At 49.1% G+C, this 19484-nt stretch overlaps 1 protein-coding gene across 3 annotated transcripts; it reads right to left on the bottom strand.

Annotated features, from left to right (window-relative positions):
* Window positions 1-71: 71 nt before the first annotated feature.
* On the bottom strand, window positions 72-16673 carry WDR61 (WD repeat domain 61). 3 transcript variants are annotated; one of them, XM_032391936.1, is made up of 11 exons: window positions 16607-16673; window positions 14457-14506; window positions 13650-13677; window positions 12072-12177; window positions 11518-11690; window positions 5631-5779; window positions 5384-5477; window positions 4492-4585; window positions 3006-3098; window positions 2222-2300; window positions 72-321 (listed from the first exon to the last, which is right to left on the bottom strand). In XM_032391936.1, the coding sequence occupies exons 2-11, from the start codon at window positions 14466-14468 to the stop codon at window positions 232-234; spliced, it is 918 nt and encodes a 305-aa protein (XP_032247827.1). In that variant the 5' UTR covers window positions 14469-14506; window positions 16607-16673; the 3' UTR covers window positions 72-231. The 3 variants fall into 3 exon arrangements, with proteins under 3 accessions (XP_032247827.1, XP_032247828.1, XP_032247830.1); XM_032391937.1 differs by having other exon boundaries at window positions 16537-16620; XM_032391939.1 differs by lacking the exon at window positions 16607-16673 and adding an exon at window positions 14683-14999.
* Between the last annotated feature and the right edge of the window lie 2811 nt (window positions 16674-19484).

Below are 19484 nucleotides of genomic sequence, written 5' to 3'. Positions count from 1 at the left end.
TCTGGGGCAGGTACTCCTCCCACTCTCCCACCCACAACAGGGCAGCTGGAAAAGCCTGTTCATGAACACAGTGTTGGTGTTATAAACACTTTATGTTCAAGTATGAACAGCATTTCCAATAACAACATGAAAAGATTGATCCTGTATCTACAAAATTTGTTTCTGCTCCAATAAATGCTAGAAAGGCAAGGAATGTCGTGATCTACACACCAGCCTGCGAGACTCTGGTGTTTACACGGGGCAATCGTAGACGTGGATTTCCTGGTCATCGCCCACGGACACAATTTTTGAGCCATTTCCATTGTATTTTACTCCCCAGACCTGTAAATCAAAAATAAAAGTTCTAATGCCTTTATTGTTTATGAACAAACATCCTTTTGTATTCTCACTATACTGAATCTAGAAAACCAGCGAGACAGGGCTGTTGTGGTGCCTTCTGAGCCAGCGGGAAGGGGGCCCTTGTCCTTAACCAGGCACTTGCATTGCTACTGTTTATCACTCCCTCACCTCCCATACTCCGTAAACCTTCCAGAGTCTCGGAATCTGGGGAGTGACCGCATGCCATGAAGCTGGCATCTGCAGGGGACCAGCATGGGCTGTCACTCCCGTCTCCAGAAAGAAGGCCCACCACTACCCGGGGGCGTCACCTCACTCCTGTGCCCTGCCCCCAGCCCGTGATCCTCCGTTGGTTCCCGGAGGCCTCTGGAGCCTGCCCGTCCCCGGAGATGGGCCAGCAGGCAGCGTGGGGCACTGGTTTGACTTGCTGGGTTAAATCAGCAGTCACACCTTCCCGACAAAACTGCTGTGGCTGGAGTTTGGGTCAGCCTGTCACTCTGACTCCGAGTGGGGGTTCCAGCCCTGAGTCCAGTGTCGTCACGGGGCGGGCTGATGACCTCCCTTCCACCCAAACAACCCTTCTGAGATGGCAGCATGCTCTGAGCCCCACATGCAGGGAAACAAGCCGGCAGGGAGGATTTACTCTCACAGTGAAATGTTAAGTCCAGAGGTGGAATATCAAGATGAAATCCCCCCAACTTCATTAGCAATGATTTAGGACTAGATGTGAAAGAGCATGAACAATTATGTTAACTAAGCTGCATTCCAAAGAGGAGACCATCAGGGCGACCGGCTGGCTCAGTCAGTAGAACGTGTGACTCTTGATCTTGGGGTTGTGAGTTCAAGCCCCATGTCGGACGTACATACCGATTACTTAAACAACAAAAATAAGACAAAATGAAAAAAAACCCAGGATTTTCATAGAAACATTAAAAATACATTAAAAGCCAACTTTTTACTGCCATGGGCATTTTATCTAAAGTGACTAGTTTCCTGAGACTTGCTACTCAAAGTGGTGGGACCAGCAGCACGGGCCTCCCCTGGAGCTGCTTAGAAATGCAGGAGCCCAGGCCCCGTGCGGACTGACTGAATGGACCCCTTCCTTTCACTGGAGCCCCGGGGGTCCCTGGGCACAGTACGGATGCAGAGACACCGCACCGGAGCCCTGGTTCCTTTCACATCCACACTGGCAAAGACAAAAAGGCTCCTGGGAGAATAGAGCCCCCTCCTCCCCCATTTAAAGACTGAAGCAAAAGTTACCAATGTTGCTAAAACCGAAACAACCTGTAAGAATTTATGGCTTCAGTTATGTTATTAAAAAAAAAAAATCACATCACTTTTGTGGACAGCTCCAAAAATGACAAGTGCTGTGTGTTTGAGCAATGGGCACTTTAAGATTTTTTTTAAAACTATTTGAGAGCGAGCGTACGCCTATGAGCTGGGGGGGTGGGAGAGGGAGAAACAGGCTTCCCGCTGAGCAGGGATCCCGACGTGGGGCTTGATCCCAGGACCCTGAGATCGTGACCTGAGCTGAAGTCAGACGCTCAACTGACTGAGCCACCCAGGCACCCCAGGGCAATGGGCACTCCTGAGGAAGGCCCTTCCGAGCCAGCCATGGCAGGCTGCACCGGGAAAAGTGCTCCCGGCACGCCCCGGGCACCAGGGCATTTTCCGAAGGCACTGAACGGCCGCGGGGCTAGTGCTGTGTGTTCTGGCCCTCAAAGGGACATCACACCTCACGGCTCGCCAGGCTGACCGCGCAGACGGTGTGCGGGATGCTGGCTGATGGACACCCATGCAGGGAGAGCAGCCCAGCAGCAGGTCAGAACAGGGACAGGTGTCGGCGGTGCTCAGACAAGGAACGCGAATGTGAACTCTGCCGTACCTGATCCTGGTGGTCGAAGAAGGTGTGGACACACGTTCTCGTTCCAACATCCCAAACTTTCACACTTTTGTCAGATGAACTATGTGCAAAAGGGAACATTAGCATCAAAACAGTTTGCATTCTGGTTTTAAGTCAGAAGGAATCAGACCAGAAACTCCACCCTCCTTGACTCACCTACACTCTGCCCACCAGTGTGCACCGTGACCAGCAGGGGCTCCAGGGGGCTCCGAGTGCTGGCCTCCCTGGTGGATTTTCCTGCGCACAGAGCGGCCACTTCCCTCAAGTTCCCATCTGCCCAGCCCTCATCCCAGGGTTCCCACCAGGAGTCTCAGACACGTGTGCCTGTTTCCGGGTCAGAGGGGGCCTGTTAAAGTCTCTGTGAAGCCGCTTCTGAATGAAGAGGCTTCTGGAACTCTGTGCAATGCTAGGAAGCTGGCTGTCCTCGGCCTGAGTGACACTGGGATCTAAAACCACAACATCTGCACACAGCTTTACATAGTTTAAGTTACTATTGGAACACAGGGATCCCAAAAGTCACTACATGTGGAAGCCTAGATTTAAAGGAAAAACTAAAACTTGAACTGTTCCGAAGAATCCACCTTTGTTCCAGCTAAGGACAACTATCTGCATAACTTAAAAAAAACCCAACAACCCACAAAACCAATGCAGAAAACAAAGTCTACCTGAATAAAAAGGGTCAGACCATCTTCAAATCTTAAGGCAATTCATAAAAGACAATCTTCATCTTCTTAGCATTTAAGAAACTGCTAAGAATCATATGTACCTGGAAACGAAGTGAGTGTCGTCGGGACAAAAGGCAACGTTCAGCACCCACGATGCATGACCACTCAGTGTGCCGGCCAGATTGGCGTGTTGTCTGAAACGGGAAAGTGTCAAACAAACTGGAGACGAAACAAAGTTTTACAGGAACACGAGCACAAAACGTGTGGCTTTCCCCCATGGCAGAGAGTAGGACGCAAGCAAGACGATCCCTAAGATGGGGAGACAGAAGCAGGGGCAAGCCGGCCACCTCAGGACAGTGGCGGGCTCCAAGCCCACCAGCACGCCAGCGCCCTTTCCACACGAGGCCGGTGCCTCCTGTCCTGGGAGCCGCCAGGGTTCACTCTCTGTAACAGATGTGGCTTGGACAGACCATTTTTAATCGAACCAAGAACAAGATGGGTCTAATTACAAAAGCCATTTTTACTTTCAAATAAGTGAAATCCAAGCAGCAAAGGCCTGAGGAGAACAATCCCGAGGCCTGACGGAGGTTCGGTGACCCCAGTGGCAGAGCAGACCGCAGGCGGGTCGGAGGATGCGTGGCCTCAGAGGAACCCGCCTCTGCCCTCCGGGGACACCAGTCACCCGCAGTCGGGAGGCAGGCGGAACCACAGCCACGAAGGCCTTGTGCAGAGAGTCGGGCACTGAGGCATCGGCCAAGGCTGACCGTGGCCCTGGGACTGACGAGCCAGCACAGCTGGGCAGAGGCTTCCCTCCTGAGCCCGCTCCCCTGCCCTGAACACAACCTCCTGTCCTCAGTGTCCCTGCTCCCAGCGCAGGCTCCGGGAAAGCCCGCACAGGCCCACACGAGGGCACGCACACAGACGGTCAGGGCCGGGGCAGGTGGACGTGGACAAGCGTGCCGTGTGCACCCAGGGCACCAGGAGGCCACACTGGGAAGCCGTGAGCCAGAGGCCCACAGACCGCAGTACTGAGTCAAAGGGTCAAGGACACCAATCAATCCCCTTCCAGGGGAGGCTTGTGGGGGAAGCCCAGGAGGAAGGGGCCTCACACAGGCTTACAACCAAAGGCAGCCGTGACCTGAAGAGAATGACCCTCACTCCTACACCTGCAGTCAAAACCACCCACAAAAAGGCTCCTTCATCTAGACCTGCAGCGAGCTGGTGGATAAACCGACAGCCCCCTTGGCAGGGCGGAGGAGAGCTTGCTGGATGTCCACGTTTTTGCCATCACTCTGGGCCAGCGACCGCCAGTGGTTCTGCCTCCTCCTCCGTACACGACTGACTAACCTGAAGGAACTTAAAATCCGTGAGCCCTACAAGAGACGGGATGACTGCAAACAGGAAGGAAGTACTGATCCTAGCAGGCAGCCTGTGACATTCGAAGTTCAAGGACAGGGGTGTGGACAGGGGAGCAATGTCTGGACCCTGCACGCGAGTCCCTGCCCAACCCAGGACTCCTCCAAGCAGCAGGAGACAGGAAGGGCACTGGTCCCAGGCGAGAACCCTTGAGTCGGCACGATAACTTACACGTCATAGATCTTGATGTAGCCATCATCTGAAGCAGTGACAAGGAGCTGGGAATCCGGGGAGAAGGTCAGGGAGCGGATGGGCATAGCGTGGCCTGAAATTCACAAAGGCCCTTGTTAATCTGGCAAATCACGGGCTCCCCACTGATGGCGTCCCTGGTAATGACCACTATTACTGATGCTTCTGTCAGGGCAGGGAATGACTGCATGGACCCCTCCTCCCAGTGTTCTAGAAACATCCACATAATCCAGGCCCCTCCTCCAGGAGCCATTTCTCCTCGGTTCCCTTCCCCCACCGGCTGGACCTCAGCACATGCGGCTTGGGAAAAACTCCTCTGCTACAGACACGGACACACGAAGAAATACACTCTGCTCTGTACAGATGAAAGGGTGCCATTTCCCACCAAATCCTGTGCTGTAGGGTACGTGATACAAACTAAGGAGGCAATGTATTCACTTGGTCAGAATTCAAACTAGTAGGAAAAGCAGAGTGGAAGACTCCCTCCCACCCACACCCCGAGGCTGCGGGCGCAGGGGGCGGGCACAGTGCTGTCATCCACCTTCACCTTCTTGACGAAAAGTCATTTCCTAATCACAAAGTTCTGTAGAGCCAAACAGGACAGAAACGAAACACTCATATGGCTGAGATACATTAACACATAAAAAGGTAAGCCCGTTCACCAAAATAAGCACTCAGCACTGGTACCGGAACGAGCACACCCAGGTTATAACCAGACGACAAAACCAAGACTTGGAGGCATTTCAGATTTCTAACTGAGATCACTATTTTGCAAATCGAAAGCTCATCTGTCCTTTAGTAGCATTTTAATAAAAGACCGATTCGTCCTTTGTGATCTGATAACCTAGTTTGCACAAAATAAAATGAGCCATACCTTCCAGCGTGTGCAGGAGTTTTCCAGTTGCGATATCAAAAATATTGATGATCCCGTCTATGGCTCCACTGGCCAGATACTTCCCGTCAGGGCTCTGTGCAGAGAACATGCGGAGGACATCTGAGACTCCGTGTGGTTAGGCCGTCCCCACCAAACACACAGCGCTCCTGCCCGCTTGGAGCCCTGCCACGGGCGGGAAGTGCACATTGCGGAGTTGGGGAGAGAAACGAGAGCAATGTCTCCTTACATATGCAATACTAAGAATGAATTTTCCTCTTGTGTCCAAAGAATATTCCTTTTTCCCACTTTCCACACCAAAAATGTTCACTTTCCCCACATGAGTTCCTGTGGCCAGATACTGGGAATCAGGAGAAAAGGCCAAAGTCCAGGCATCCACTGGAACAGGAAAAAAAGAAGGAAAAAAAAATACAGTGAGAAAAGGTGTGACCTTAATTTTTAAGACTTTTAAAGTTTTATCAAAAGGTAAGTTTTTAAAAATTAGAAACAATGTCCTGATTCAAAAACCTATGAGTTAAGATGCTAATTCTTTACCAATTTAGCTTAAGGGCTTCTTAAATTTTTAATAAAAATAGGACAATACCAAGTGTTAACAAGGATGTGGAGAAACCAAAATCCTCACATACTGGTGGGAACATAAAATGGTGCAGCCACTCTGAAAAATAGTTAAAGTTTCTTTTCTCTCTTTTAAAATTTTAATCACCTGGCACTCATCAGGACACGTGTTCTCCTTCATCCCCATCATCCGTTGCCCCCATCCCCCATCACCTCCCCTGGTGACCAGCAGTGTGTTCTCTGTAGTTGAGAATCTGTTTCTTGGTTTGCCTGTTTCTTTTCTTCCCCGCTTTGCTCGTTTGCTTTGTTTCTTAAATTCCACATATGAATGAGATCATATGATAATTGTCTTTCTCTGATTGACTTAACTCACTTAGCATAACACCCTCTAGTTCCATTCCCGACGATGTAAATGCTAAGTATTCATCCTTTCTGATGGCTGTGTAATATTTCATTGTACATATGGACCACATCTTCTTTATCTGTTCATCTGTCGATGGACATCTGGGCTCTTTCCACAGTTTGGTTATTGTGGACATTGCTGCTATGAACATTGGGGTGCAGGTGCCCCTTCTTTTCGCTACATTTGTATCTTTGTGGTAAATATCCAGTAGTGCAATTGCTGGGTTGTAGGATAGCTCTATTTTCAACTTCTTGAGGAACCTCCATACTGTTTTCCAGAGCGGCTGCACCAGCTTGCATTCCCACCAACAATGTAGGAGGGTTCCCCTTTCTCCACATCCTTGCCAACATCTGTCATTTCCTGAGTTGTTAATTTTAGCCGTTCTGACTGGGTGTGAGGTGGTATCTCATTGAGGTTTTGATTTGGATTTCCCTGATGCCGAGTGATGTTGAGCATTTTTTCATGTGTCTACTGGCCATTTGGATGTCTTCTTTGCAGAAATGTCTGTTCATGTCTTCTGCCCATTTCTTGATTGGATTATCTGTTCTTTGGGTGTTTTGGTAAGTTCTTTACATATTTTGGATACTAGCCCTTTATCTGGTAAGAAATTTGCATATACTTCTCCTATTGTGTAGGTTGTCTTTTGGTTTTGTCAACTGTTTCCTTTGCTACGCAAAGGCTTTTTATCTTGATGAAGTCCCAGTAGTTCACTTTTGTCTTTGTTTCCCTTGCCTTTAGAGATGTATCTTATAAGAAGTTGCTGCAGCTGAGGTCAAAGAGGTTTCTGCCTATGTTCTCTAGATTGCAGTCTCACATTTACATCTTTCATCCATTTTGAGTCTATTTTTGTGTGTGGTGTAAGAAAGTGGTCCAGTTTCATTCTTCTGTATATAGCTGTCCCATTTTCCCAGCACCATTTGTTAAAGACACTGTCTTTTTTTCCATTGGATATTCTTTCCTGCTTTGTCAAAGATTAGTTGACCATAGAGTTGAGGGTCCATTTCTGGGCTCTCTGTTCTGTTCCATTGATCTGTGTGTCTGTTTTTGTGCCAGTACCATACTGTCTTGGTGATCACAGCTTTGTCATAGAACTGGAAGTCTGGAATTGTGATGCCACCAGTTTTGGTTTTCTTTTTCAACATTTCTTTGGCTATTTGGGGTCTTTTCTGGTTCCATACAAATTTTAGGATGATTTGTTCCAGCTCTGTGAAGAATGCTGATGGCATTTTGATAGGGATGGCACTGAAAGTGTAGATTGCTCTGGGCAGCATAGACATTTTAATAATTTTGTTCTTCCAATCCATGAGCATGAGACGTTGTTCCATTTCTTTGTGTCGTCTTCAATTTCTTTCATCAGTGTTTTATAGTTTTCAGAGTGCAGATCCTTTACCTCTTTGGTTAGGTTGACTCAGAGGTATCTTATTGGTTATGGTGCAATTGTAAGTGGGATTGTTTTCTTAACAGTTTGACAGTTTCTTTCTTTTTTTATTTTTTTAAAGATTTTATTTATTTATTTGACAGACAGAGACAGTGAGAGAGGGAACCCAAGCAGGGGGAGTGGGAGAGGGAGAGGGAGAAGCAGGCTTCCCGCTGAGCAGGAGCCCGATGCGGGGCTCGATCCCAGAACCCTGGGATCATGACCTGAGCCAAAGGCAGACACTCAACCGACTGAGCCACCCAGGTGCCCCAATTTAACAGTTTCTTAAGTGAAAACAAACTTACCACAATACCTCGCAGTTCCACTCCTGGGTATCTACATAGCCAGGAGAAATGAAAACGTATGTCCACACAAAGACTAGTGCACAGGTGTTCACAGCACTATAATGTTTACACAGTAGAAAACGGGAAAGAATCCAAGTGTGCGTCAAGTGGTGGGTGGCAGAACAAAACAGAAAGGAACTGCTGACGTGCCACAACGTGGACGAGCCGTGGAAACATGATGCTACAGAAAGGAGATACACGATCCCACCTACACAAACTACGGGGATGGAGAGCAGATGGGTGGCTGCCTGAGGCTGAGGGCGGAGCACAGACGGACTCTCCATGGACACAAGGGAGCTTTCTGAGGCACAGAACTGAAGTGGTGACCGCACAACCCCAGAGACTAAAACTCGAACACTTACAATGGGTTAACTTTACAGTGCAATTACAGAAGTGAAAGCTCACCTCAGTAAAGCGGTCAATAAACGAAGATGGACTACACAAATACTCTCCAGGTAAACTACAATATGACCGAGTATTTACCACAAATTAACAAGGACTGGAAAGAGGCACTGTTGTTTTTGGAACAATCACCTGGTTTCTCAGTTACACCGTACAACTTAGTTCTAAGAGCTCTATTCCAGTGTGATTTGTGCATTGCAGTGCGTCCTCAGCCGCATGGAGGGGTCTCCAGGCTCCTATGCGGCCGGGGCAAGCGATGGCTCGAGATTTCTATCTGGGAACACACCACTGGTGGTAGTGTGGCATTTATTTTCTGGGCTACTCAGAACCTCTTCAGCACAATCCCAAAGAGCTCTGGGGGCCTCTGGGGTCAGGGCCTAGAGGCCAGGGAGTCATCCAGTTGCCCACTGCCTGCCTGTCCCTTTGCCCACATGCACTCTTTACAGCAATGTGCCCGAAGTCTTGCCACCGCGCCCCGACAGGACAGTGCTCGCCAGATCAAAGGGAAAGCAGAGAAAGGCTCCCTCCCAAGTCACTGGCCTCATTCCTAGGAACGGCTCACAGAGGGCTGGCCCTTCCCAGCCCACCGCACTGAGGAGAGGCCGCTGCAAACTTGACGCATGGCAGACAGTGGGTCCCAGCACAGATGGGCCAGCGCCATCTCCCAAGGTGTTTTAAAACAACAGTCTCTTGCAAATTTCAACGCACATATTCAAAAGAGTAATAAATAATTTAGCTCTATCACTTTTCTCCTGAAATGTTTTTTTTTTTTAAAATATGTTTTAAAAAGGAAATTAACTTCAAGAATGCTCAGTTAACCGAGAAGATCTAAAAAAGCATTTATAAGCAATTTCTCAAACAGCTGCTTTTTAACCTCTCCTTACTAATGACTAGCATTTATTCCAACAGGATTATGCTTTCTTATTCCCATTATAATTAACTGTTTAAGGAATAATGGTTATTAGAAAATCTGCTCTGAATTCCTTGCAGTTTAATAAAATAACATTCCTAAATTATTTTCATATTTCCCTATTAGATGGTTTACAATACAGGATTTTTCATGTCAAATATCCTTATGCTCAAAATTCAAGGAATTTTTGTTCCTGCGCTCTAAGACTTACAATATTTGCATAATAGATATTTGCTGTAATCACTAAGCTCCACCTCGTCACCGAGAGCAGCTCTTTACTCTTGGGCATCCTGCCCGTCTCATGGCGTGGATGCTCATCCCGAGCGCCTGAGTGCTGGGAAGCACGGCTGGTGTGCCCACAAGGCGCTCCCCTGTGTCTTCACAGCCTTCCACGTCCTCACTTTCTTCTTCAGGATCAGGGACGTTCTCTTTCCCTTCTCCCTGTTGTTTGTGGTGGTCCACATCCTCCACGCATATTTTCAAGACAGGCACAATGTAAGTGTCGGTGTCCCCACACTCATGACCCGAGCAGTGTGACCTTCGGATGGTTTAGCTGCTCTTTAGCTGTCAACAGCAGCACCTGCTTTTACTACCCAAGTAACTGCTGTGTAAGGACCAGATTCCTGTCTAAAGAGAAAGTAAATCCAAGCCTCTGACGATTCTCTGTACCTTGTTTCTTTCCACATGCACTTGCCACACACGGAGCCGATACCGGATGTTTAGGGCACTGTGTGTCAGGGAAGGCAAGCTAGGGGCAGACCGGTCCTCTGCCCTGGAACCAATCCAGTACTCATCTCTTTAACTGCAGCGTGCCAAGGGCCACAAAGCCCCGCAGTGACCTCAGCGTCACAGGTCTGGGGAAGGCTTAGGTGTCCAAGGTAAAAAGGCAGCAACAGATCTCCTTCTTCCTCCTCTCCCCGGCTTTGTGTCTTCGCAGACTTTGGGGGCTGGCCTGGGGCCCCAAGTCCTCCATGAGTGATGTCAGCAGGTAAGGATATAGGTAAAGACAACCACCTGGGAAGTCAGTGTCTGGGTAGCTCTTTTCACATACGTAACCCCGTCCACACAACCTGAAAACTGCTTCAGTGGATGCAAAATAGGGTCTAGGCATGCATATTCTTTAAAAATTTCCAGTAGTAAGAATCATAGACATGAAGTATTGCTTCCAAGGGGAAATGCACTCAGTTTCTAGACCACCGAGCTTCCCTACAAGCCCTGGGACTATTACTCTTTCCAATACACAGACAGCCTGTGGTGGCTACTGAGCGTAACCAGTGGGAGGCCAAATCCACCTGGGACTCCCGTCAAGGGGACTACGTTCAGGAAACACCTGAGCACCTTCTGTGGCACCCACCCACGAAGGGTGTGCCACAGAGGCAGGTGGCTCTCTAGGGGTCACCACCCATTCCAGCTGATGGTGAATGCTGTGCGGTCACTTACAAGTAGACTGAAGGCTCCAAGGAAGCCTGAGATGTCGTGTTGCTCGTTCCACATGAATCCAGCCCACAGAAATCATTATTAATTCCTATTACCCCAGATATTTATTAAGGCTAATAGACAAGATTATGCTGTCCTACAGTACTTAAAAAAAATGTTACTCTAGAAGTTTCATATCTACCAAATGCTGGGAATCAGGTCCTGTAATCATGATTAGCAGAGATTACCATGATACAGATGTCAGAGGACACAGTCCCTTACATTCGAGACCTCTATTGGGCACTGCACATAACAAATCAGAATATGGCAAACAGAGAAGCTCCGGACCGTCCGAATTCAGGTCCACAACCCCAAACTGGCAATTCTAAAATCTAAAGCCTCTGAAAACTTGAGTTTTTCAACAGGTTTAGTACCAAAATTTATTTGGCAGTAAAACCTAAACCACACAGACGTATAAACCCCTGTCTCGCTGCTGAGACATTAATGCTTGGAGGACTGCCCCCACCCCACTAAAGGTATTTCAAGCAGTCCACGCACCCATATTACCCCCTCAGACCCAAACAGTTCTGAACTGTAAAACTTCTATCCCTAGAGGTTTGGAAAGGGATTGTGAGCATTTATTATCCTCCCTAAAAGTAAAAATCTTACCAGGTCCTGCATCTATAGACTTTATCTGTTTGCCGTTTTCCAAGTCCCAGAGACGAATATGAGCATCGAGAGAACTGGAGGCAGCAATGGGCAGAGTGTGGCTGATGTCCACGGACACCACACCCAGTTGGTGTCCCTCTAGACTCCACTGTAGGTCCAGCCTCTCATCAGACCTTCAGTGGGGGACAGAGAAATGGGTTTCTTCACACAAAACACGCTCTACCAACATCTGAAATTCTGGGCCCCCATGACCCACCCCCTGCTCCCATTACCAACGGTCTGTGAAATGCAGAATCGGAGAGGAACCCATGAGCACAGAACACTAAAGGCAGCCAAGTTTTAACTGTGGGACTTTTTTTCCCTTAAACTATAGGCCTTAACACTGAGTAAGAGGAAAACAAGTCAGGAAAAAATAAGCTGCCTTTTTAAACCACCATAATGCTACTGCCTTCTTGCCTAGAAAACACTTAATGCTTTCCTGATTGCAACTTGGGAGTCTAAAAGAAAAACCCTAGACCCCAATTTCCAAGGCTGTTAGGGGAGAGGGTGCTCACCATTTCCAGACCTTCACCAGGTCATCCAGGGATCCTGTGACCACTGTCTCAGAGTTTTCTTTCTTGTTTGTCCCCCAGGCGACTGACCAAATGGCATCATCATGGGCTAGAACAGAAAGCACTTTGTGTAAAAATGCTCATGCAACAGCTACACTGCATGGGCTGAAAGGAGGCTGAAATGCTGTTCCCATAGCTCTGAGGTCACACCGCCGGGAAACCGGCCACCTGGTTTACTGTCTTGCCAAGTGCTTTCCCTCCTGCTTTTATCAGAACTGCAGAGGCACACACAACACCTGCCCCAGGTCACAGGTGTACCTGGGAGGGAGGGAGTTCCAGAACAATCCGACGCTCTTCCCACTGCAGCATGCTACCTGCGTGCCTCAGTGTGGAATGCCTATCACCTGGCTGAGACTAGGGAAACCAGCAGGACACCCCCCACCCCCCCAACAAAGACCTAAACTTGATAAGACTCATCTCTTAGGGATCCTTGGGAACCAGCAGGCAGTTCAACTGCAAACAGTACAGGTCTGAAAATAAGTACCTCCATACTCGAGTTGTCTTTTGTCACAAATGTCTGTTATGCTTAATGAGTCAGTTACTACATTAATTTTTTATAAGTATTATCTCAGTTAATCACAACAACCCTATGAAGTAGGTACTGTTAATATCCTCATTTTACAGACAAAGAATCAGAGGCTTAGAGAAGCCACATAACTCACCCAAAGTCAAAAGCTAAGAAGGAGCAGAACTGGGATTCAAAGCCGCTGTCTCTCTGAACTAAAGTCCACCTTAAATCTGAAGGCCTGACTGTGGGGTCTGCAGGCCCCGTGCAGGTGCTCACACGCGCGGGTGCACGCGGAGCCTTATTCACGCCGCGCAGTGACAGTCGAGGGACACCTTTCCACGACACGAATACTGGGCACTGAGCAGCTGTGACTCACACGCAGCTGCAGTGACGATGCCCCCGAGCCGAGCCCGCCAGCGAGCTGCCTGGACGGCACGAGCTGCACGCCGGGTTGCTGACTGGCACGCCTGACTAGCCACTTACCCATCTGAGCTAACTGGGAAGAATGCTTTTGGTTTAAACTTCAGACCATCTAAATGGCAGCTACTCAGAGTGGAAGAAACGAGGCCCACATGAAGCCCCGCGTCCCTGGCAAGCTGCACCTCCGGCCATCCCCACACACTGCTGCGTAAGGTCATGGTCTCTGCGGGAGGCCCTGCACTTGTCTGAAGTGGGGAAACCACTGTAAAGACCCCAGGGCAAGTTCTGAGGCTCTACTGGTTCCCTCTGTCACCCTGGTAGCTGGGAAGCTCAAAGCTGCATCTTTCTTGGGCGAAAACGCTTCCCTCAGCCTGGAGCGTCCCAGTCTATTATGTGACTCCCGCGTTTTCTTTCCAGTGAGTTGTGTGCGGGCTTCTGTTGCAGTTTGCTTGTAAATATGTTTTCAGCTGCGTCTGCTGATTCTTCTGCAAACTGAGTACACTTGGGGACTGCATGTCAGGTCAGCAGACCCAAAACACCAGGGATGACACAGTTTCCACAGGTGAATCTCCTTCCACAGGCAGGCTGCTTACCTTGCTCTTGTTTGAAGAGAATACTGTACTAAAAAAGAACAGACGCCACATTAAACCAGTGGTCAGACTTCAGAGGTATCCCATCCCCTCCCTAAAACACCCCCTGGCACCCACCTCACGCCCACCCCACACTGGGTTAGCTGCCCGCCCTCCCTCCGCCCATCCTACAAGCTTCCTGATTCCCGCTCATGCGAGACTGCATGACACGGTTGACCGTGCCAGAAAAAAATCAGTTCTTACAGAAACCGTACTCTCTCCTCGCTCCATCCCGAGGGGACTAATAAATCCCGTGCACTCCCTGCTCGGATCACAGGAGGCTCTGCATCCAGTTTCCAGCCTAAGTTTTGCAGTTGTATAAAACCACACAGCCTGCCTAAACTGTTACCGTTGTCCCTAATCCTATTACAAAGATTTCTCTCTTTCTGATTTTTGTTTCTTTCTTGTTTTTTTTTTTTTTTTAATTCAGTAAGCTCTACGCCCAATGTGGGGCTTGAACTCATGACCCTGAGATCAAGAGTCGCGCACTCTAGCAACTGAGCCAGCCAGACTCCCGAGTCCAAATTTTTTTCCTCAATCCCCCCGTCAACCGTGGAAAGACTTAGATAGCCAAAATAATCCTCCTCTTGGTGCTGTGCATCTCACAGCGCCACCTAACCCTGTGGTGACTAGGTGCCCAGAGTCCCCCAGCACTTCCGGAGCAGAGCAGGAACCAGATGCTAGTCTCCTGACTATACACCCAGACCTCGTAGTGCCCTTCACCCTGCCAAAGAGACCAGCTGCGGTTCTTCTCCTCACCACAGGCCTTACCTGGTTGGTCATCTCCTTAACCGAGGACGAAGGCTATAGGCCAGACGGTTCTGTGGGAACATCAGGGCTTCGGTAAGGGGGGGGATACAGGCGCTTCCCCTCACCAAGGCAGTAAGGCAACCCTCTGCTGGAGCAGAGATCAGCCCCAGGGGCCCCCTTCACAAGCCCTACAGGGCGGTACGATCTTCTCTTTCCCTTGGAGCCCAGGGAGTGAACTAACACCTACCCCATGCCATGTCTTCCTCTCCCCAAGTCTGACTATAGACAGGGACCAGTCTCCATCCCTTGCTGCTCTTCAGAGAGATAAAACCACAGGTCCTTTTAATTGCAAATATTATTTATTCAAAACTCAACAAGCAAGTATGTGGGAGCAAAGTGGTTATAGTCTCTGAAGGGATGTCAGCCGAATATGCCCACGAGAGCCAACAGGCATGTGAAGGAGACACATCTCCCAAAGTCTTCAAGGACTGAGCTCAACTAAACACAAACTTCCTTTAAGAATAGACGTATTTTTGGGATGCCTGGGTGGCTCAGTCGGTTAAGCAGCTGCCTTCGGCTCGGGTCATGATCCCGGGGTCCTGGGATCCAGTCCCACGTTGGGCTCCCTGCTCAGCAGGGAGCCTGCTTCTCTCTCTGCCTGCCACTCCTCCTGCTTGTGCTCTCTCTCTCTCTCTCTGACAAATAAAATCTTTAAAAAAAAAAAATAAGAATAGGTGTATTTTCTCAGGCTGTAAGGGTTCTTCATATTTCATGTGTGTGCCCTAGACCCTCCAGCAGCCTTGTAAACCCTTCTCAGGATTTTGCAAATGCATAGGACCAGAAAGGGAACCAAGGAGAGTCACTGCTTGTTACTCGAGGCTCTTATACTCTATGAAGTTATCAGAAACACCAAATTAGCGAATATGGACCCCACTGCTCCCAGGAGAAATCCTGGGTTAGGGTCCCGATCAATACATCATTTCAATGCCTAACAGAAGCTTATTGCACACACGCACGCTCTCCATAGGAACCTCACACGAGGTGCACTAAGGAACATACACTTCCACACTGTGCTTGGGGGCTATTTTAACAGTGATACTACCAACAAAAAGCACAAAAATGCAACAATCATGACACTAAACAGACTGAAAAAAGGACCCTTGTTTACACGAGAGAGGTGACACAAGAAGGCAGAGCGTGCCCTTGTTCTGCTGCAGCTGAAAATGTGTCTGGGGACTCAAAGTTTTCACCCCCGTGCACACGTCCGCGAAAGACCACAAAAGCGTGGCAAGTAATGATTTGGGGCCACAAATAAATTTTAGTGTGCAAACTTGCAGATACAGAATCTGAGGATAAGGAAGATCAACTGCACACCTAAAAGAAATGTTACCAAGATACGAAAATTAAATTTGTGACAGCTGTTTATTAACAGCCTACATAACAAGGTCCAGCAGCAGTCTGATCACTACAGTACTTTCAATGTGACGAGCTTGCACAATATCCTGACACGGACACAGCTGTGATTTCTATTGCCGACAAATTCACGCTGTTAATACTGTGGTTTGTTGCCTACATCCGTAACTGGAGGAAATGCTAAATTTCTGCTAGAGATTACAGAACCTAAAAATGCAGTTTTTCTTCTCATGCACATTCATGCCCCCTCAATTCTATCCGGGGACAGAAGAGACCACACAACGAAGGCATCCACATTCAGGTGACTTGCTTTAAATCTGTAAACCCCAAAAGGCCACCACGATCTTCTGTTACTCGGGCAGGTCGGGAGCCCCCAAGAGAACCCGGCCCGTGCCCGCACCTGTCCGGTGACGGGAAGCTGCTGCCTAGGGAGGCGGCACGGCCCGACCACCGGAAAACCTCCGTTCGCCGTAAGAGAGACCCCTCCCGCAGACACACCAGCCCCAGCCCCGAGGCTGCACAGGACATTCTCAGGAGGCAGGACGAGGCCCCCTGCCTGTCCTCTCAGGCCCCGCGCGCCCACAGGAGGCCAGGGCGAAGGGACTCCCAGGAGCCCCCGTCGGGCCCGCGGCCCGGAGCGCCCTGAGCAAACCAGCCCGGAGGCCGCCTCCGGCGCACCCTCGCTCACCCGCCCTCCGGTCCCGGCCGCTGGCGGCCCCAGAGACCGCCATCCCCACCGCCCGGGCACGTCAACTCACCACCGTCCTGCCGGGTGCACGGCCGCCGCACTTGTGACGCGAGGCTCGCAGCGACGGCGTCGCGCAGCGATGAGCTGGGGCGGGGCGGGGCGGGGCGGGGCATCGCGCAGCCTCGGCCCCGCCCCAGGGCGCAGGCGCGCGCCGCAGCGCCCCCTACCGTCGCGGCGCCACGCTGCCCCCAGCGCCGCGGTGAGTTTCCGCGCCTGCACCGGCAGGCTCTCCCGCTTCTGCTTCCTTCGCTTTGTCGTCTGAGCTTCAACGCCGCCTGACGACTCCTGGGGTCCTGTTGCTTGAGAAAACTTCGGTGACATAGAGTTTTGTGTTTCAAACCGCAAGTGGCAACCTGTGTGTGCGATAGGGTTCCGTTTAGTAGGTGGTGAGCAGCCTTTACTAGACCGTGGCAAGCAGGACCCCACCGTCCTAGTCCTCCCGGCCGCCCGTCCCCGCACCCGGGATGGAGGCAGATGCACGGCCTTGGCTGTCTGGGGGCGGCCCCTGAATGGCCAGCTCTGCGTCGGCCAAGCCCCGGACAGATCGCAGTCTCTCTTGATTAAAACTGGGGTAGAAGCCAGGAAGACTCCCAGTCCTTTTTTCCGTGGAAGTTAGAGCTTCACGGGTCAAGTTCATTAGGGCGGCCCGCAGGTCTACCACGGATTTCAGGAAACTGTTCGGCCACACCACAGTTCATTCACACGACGGCATGAAGTGCACCTTGGGGGGTGAACTTTGCTGAGTACACACGCAAGTCTCCCAGGGCCGGGTGTCTGGTCCTCAGTAAGTCCTTCAGTGACTCCTGGGCCATGGAAACTTCATCCAGCCCCATGGATCCCCTGCATGTCACTAGTTTAGAAAGTTTGGGTCAAAGCGAGCAGGCTTCAAGACATCCTGAATTGCCAAAATTCTTATGTGGTGCATCCTAAAAATCAAGCTGTTCCTGTAACCATTCTGGATACATTTGACCACAGGACATTTGTTCCTAAGGCCAAGAAAGATCGTACAAATTATACCTCCAAACTGGGGGCAATTCCCATTACATTGACCCACATGCTGAGTGGACCCTGTTCAGGCTCATCCCACAGAAAATTAAACTTGCAATCCTGGGACCCAGGTTCCTAAAGTGCAGAAAGGCCTTCACATCGGTCTGCAAAGCACTGGCTGTTAGCAGAGAAATCACGAGTAATCCGCTGTCTTTCTGCACAACCCGTCGCTTAGTTTTGGTCAATCTGCCCCTTTGTGTTTGTTGGCAAAATTTGTGGGTTTCTCTAGTTTTTGAAAATAGACCGATTATGATGTGACCACTCCCAAACCAGGATAATTGGACCATCTTTACTTTGACTTTTAGCTTTTGAATATAAAGAAGTATTTTTGAAGACTTCCACTTTAAGAATGATAAAATTGTGGCTATCAGAAGTGCCTCCAACTATGTAAGTAAAGTGGATTTTAATTTGTATGATTTGGGCTTATGTGGATATTTTTTCTTTTTCTGCACATTAAATCCCCCACCTCTAGATTATTCTAAAAGCACACTGATCACTTCTTTGCCTTTGAATTTTATCTGTTGTCAGAATATTAAGGCTTTCACCCTTCTGTCTGCTTGCTTCTAAATCTGCTACTATTCATTTCCAATCGAAGCAAACTGGGTATTAACTCAACTTTTGTCAAGCATTATAGTTGTGAATAAAAATTCAATGAATCATCTCCCCAAAATGAAATAGAATAGATTAAAAAAAAATAGCATAGAAGATGTAAGAGTTCATCATGCATGGTAAAATTATGTTAAACAAACAAACAGGCAACCTGTTTCACATACGCAGGTAATATGCTGCAAAGGAAAATGTACTTCTTGCTGTGAGTTGTGCCAAGACGTTCGAAAATCGTTGCAATAAAGGCTTTCTAAAGACTTTCCAGCTCTATGATTCTATAATTGTGTTGGAACTCCAAATCATTCATTTAAAAAAAGATGTATTGTACACCGGCTTTCTCCCCTGTGCCCCAGAGCACCACCCAGAGGGTCACTGGCATGCCTTAGCCACAGTACTGTGACACAGGGGTGACAAGGCTTTGGGGCGCCATGAACACCTTTGGCATCTCATGAAGTCCACGAATCCTGTCTCAATATAATGTATTGAAATGCATAAAAATGAAATGCATAGGTTTACAAAAGAAAGCAGTTATATCAAAAATGTTATCAAAATATTTCTGGAACAGTAACATATGAGCTGCTCTCTTCATACAGACGTCTAAGAACGTCTGTAACGTCAGAGTAGTGATGAGCATAAACAGTGTTTTGGATGATTCGCAACAGCTGTACTATGATAAGAAAATATCTATGGTTTGTATTGATGACAAAGTGACAGGTTCTGCTAAAACTTCTGTGGTTTATTGCTGACATTCGTAATTACAGGAAGTGTTAAATTCTAGTTAGAGGATAAGGAAAATAAAGATGTAATTATCATCCACCAATTCTCACGGATCCCCTGAATGCCCGCTGCAGAGCAGATCTGGAGAGAGCTGCCGGTGTAACTGGCATTTCAATGTCTGCAGTGAGTTGTGGTCTCGCAGGTCAGGGGGGAATGAAAGGGCTTTAGAATAAAACCAAGTGAAAATCCAAGCTAATTGTGAAATAATTAGCTCAGGTGCAGATCCTTCAGAGGCCAAGTTTGGGAGGCCCGTCCTGAAGGGCTGCGAGTGGGATGGAGCTGTTCCCAGAGAGTGGCCAGCTGCCTTTCTAACCAGGCTGGACCCAGAGGGAGTCCACAGCAGTCACAGCATCCCGAGCCATCCCCACTACAGCTCTCCTCTTCACTCAGAGTCACTGGTCTGAGCATTCCGGAAGGGGAAGGAGCCTTCCAGATCTATCCCACATCTATCTCCCTCT

The sequence above is a fragment of the Phoca vitulina genome, unplaced genomic scaffold, assembly GCF_004348235.1.
Source record: "Phoca vitulina isolate PV1807 unplaced genomic scaffold, GSC_HSeal_1.0 scaffold65, whole genome shotgun sequence".
Taxonomy (NCBI): domain Eukaryota; kingdom Metazoa; phylum Chordata; class Mammalia; order Carnivora; family Phocidae; genus Phoca; species Phoca vitulina.
This window is presented reverse-complemented; position numbering and strand designations above follow the sequence as displayed.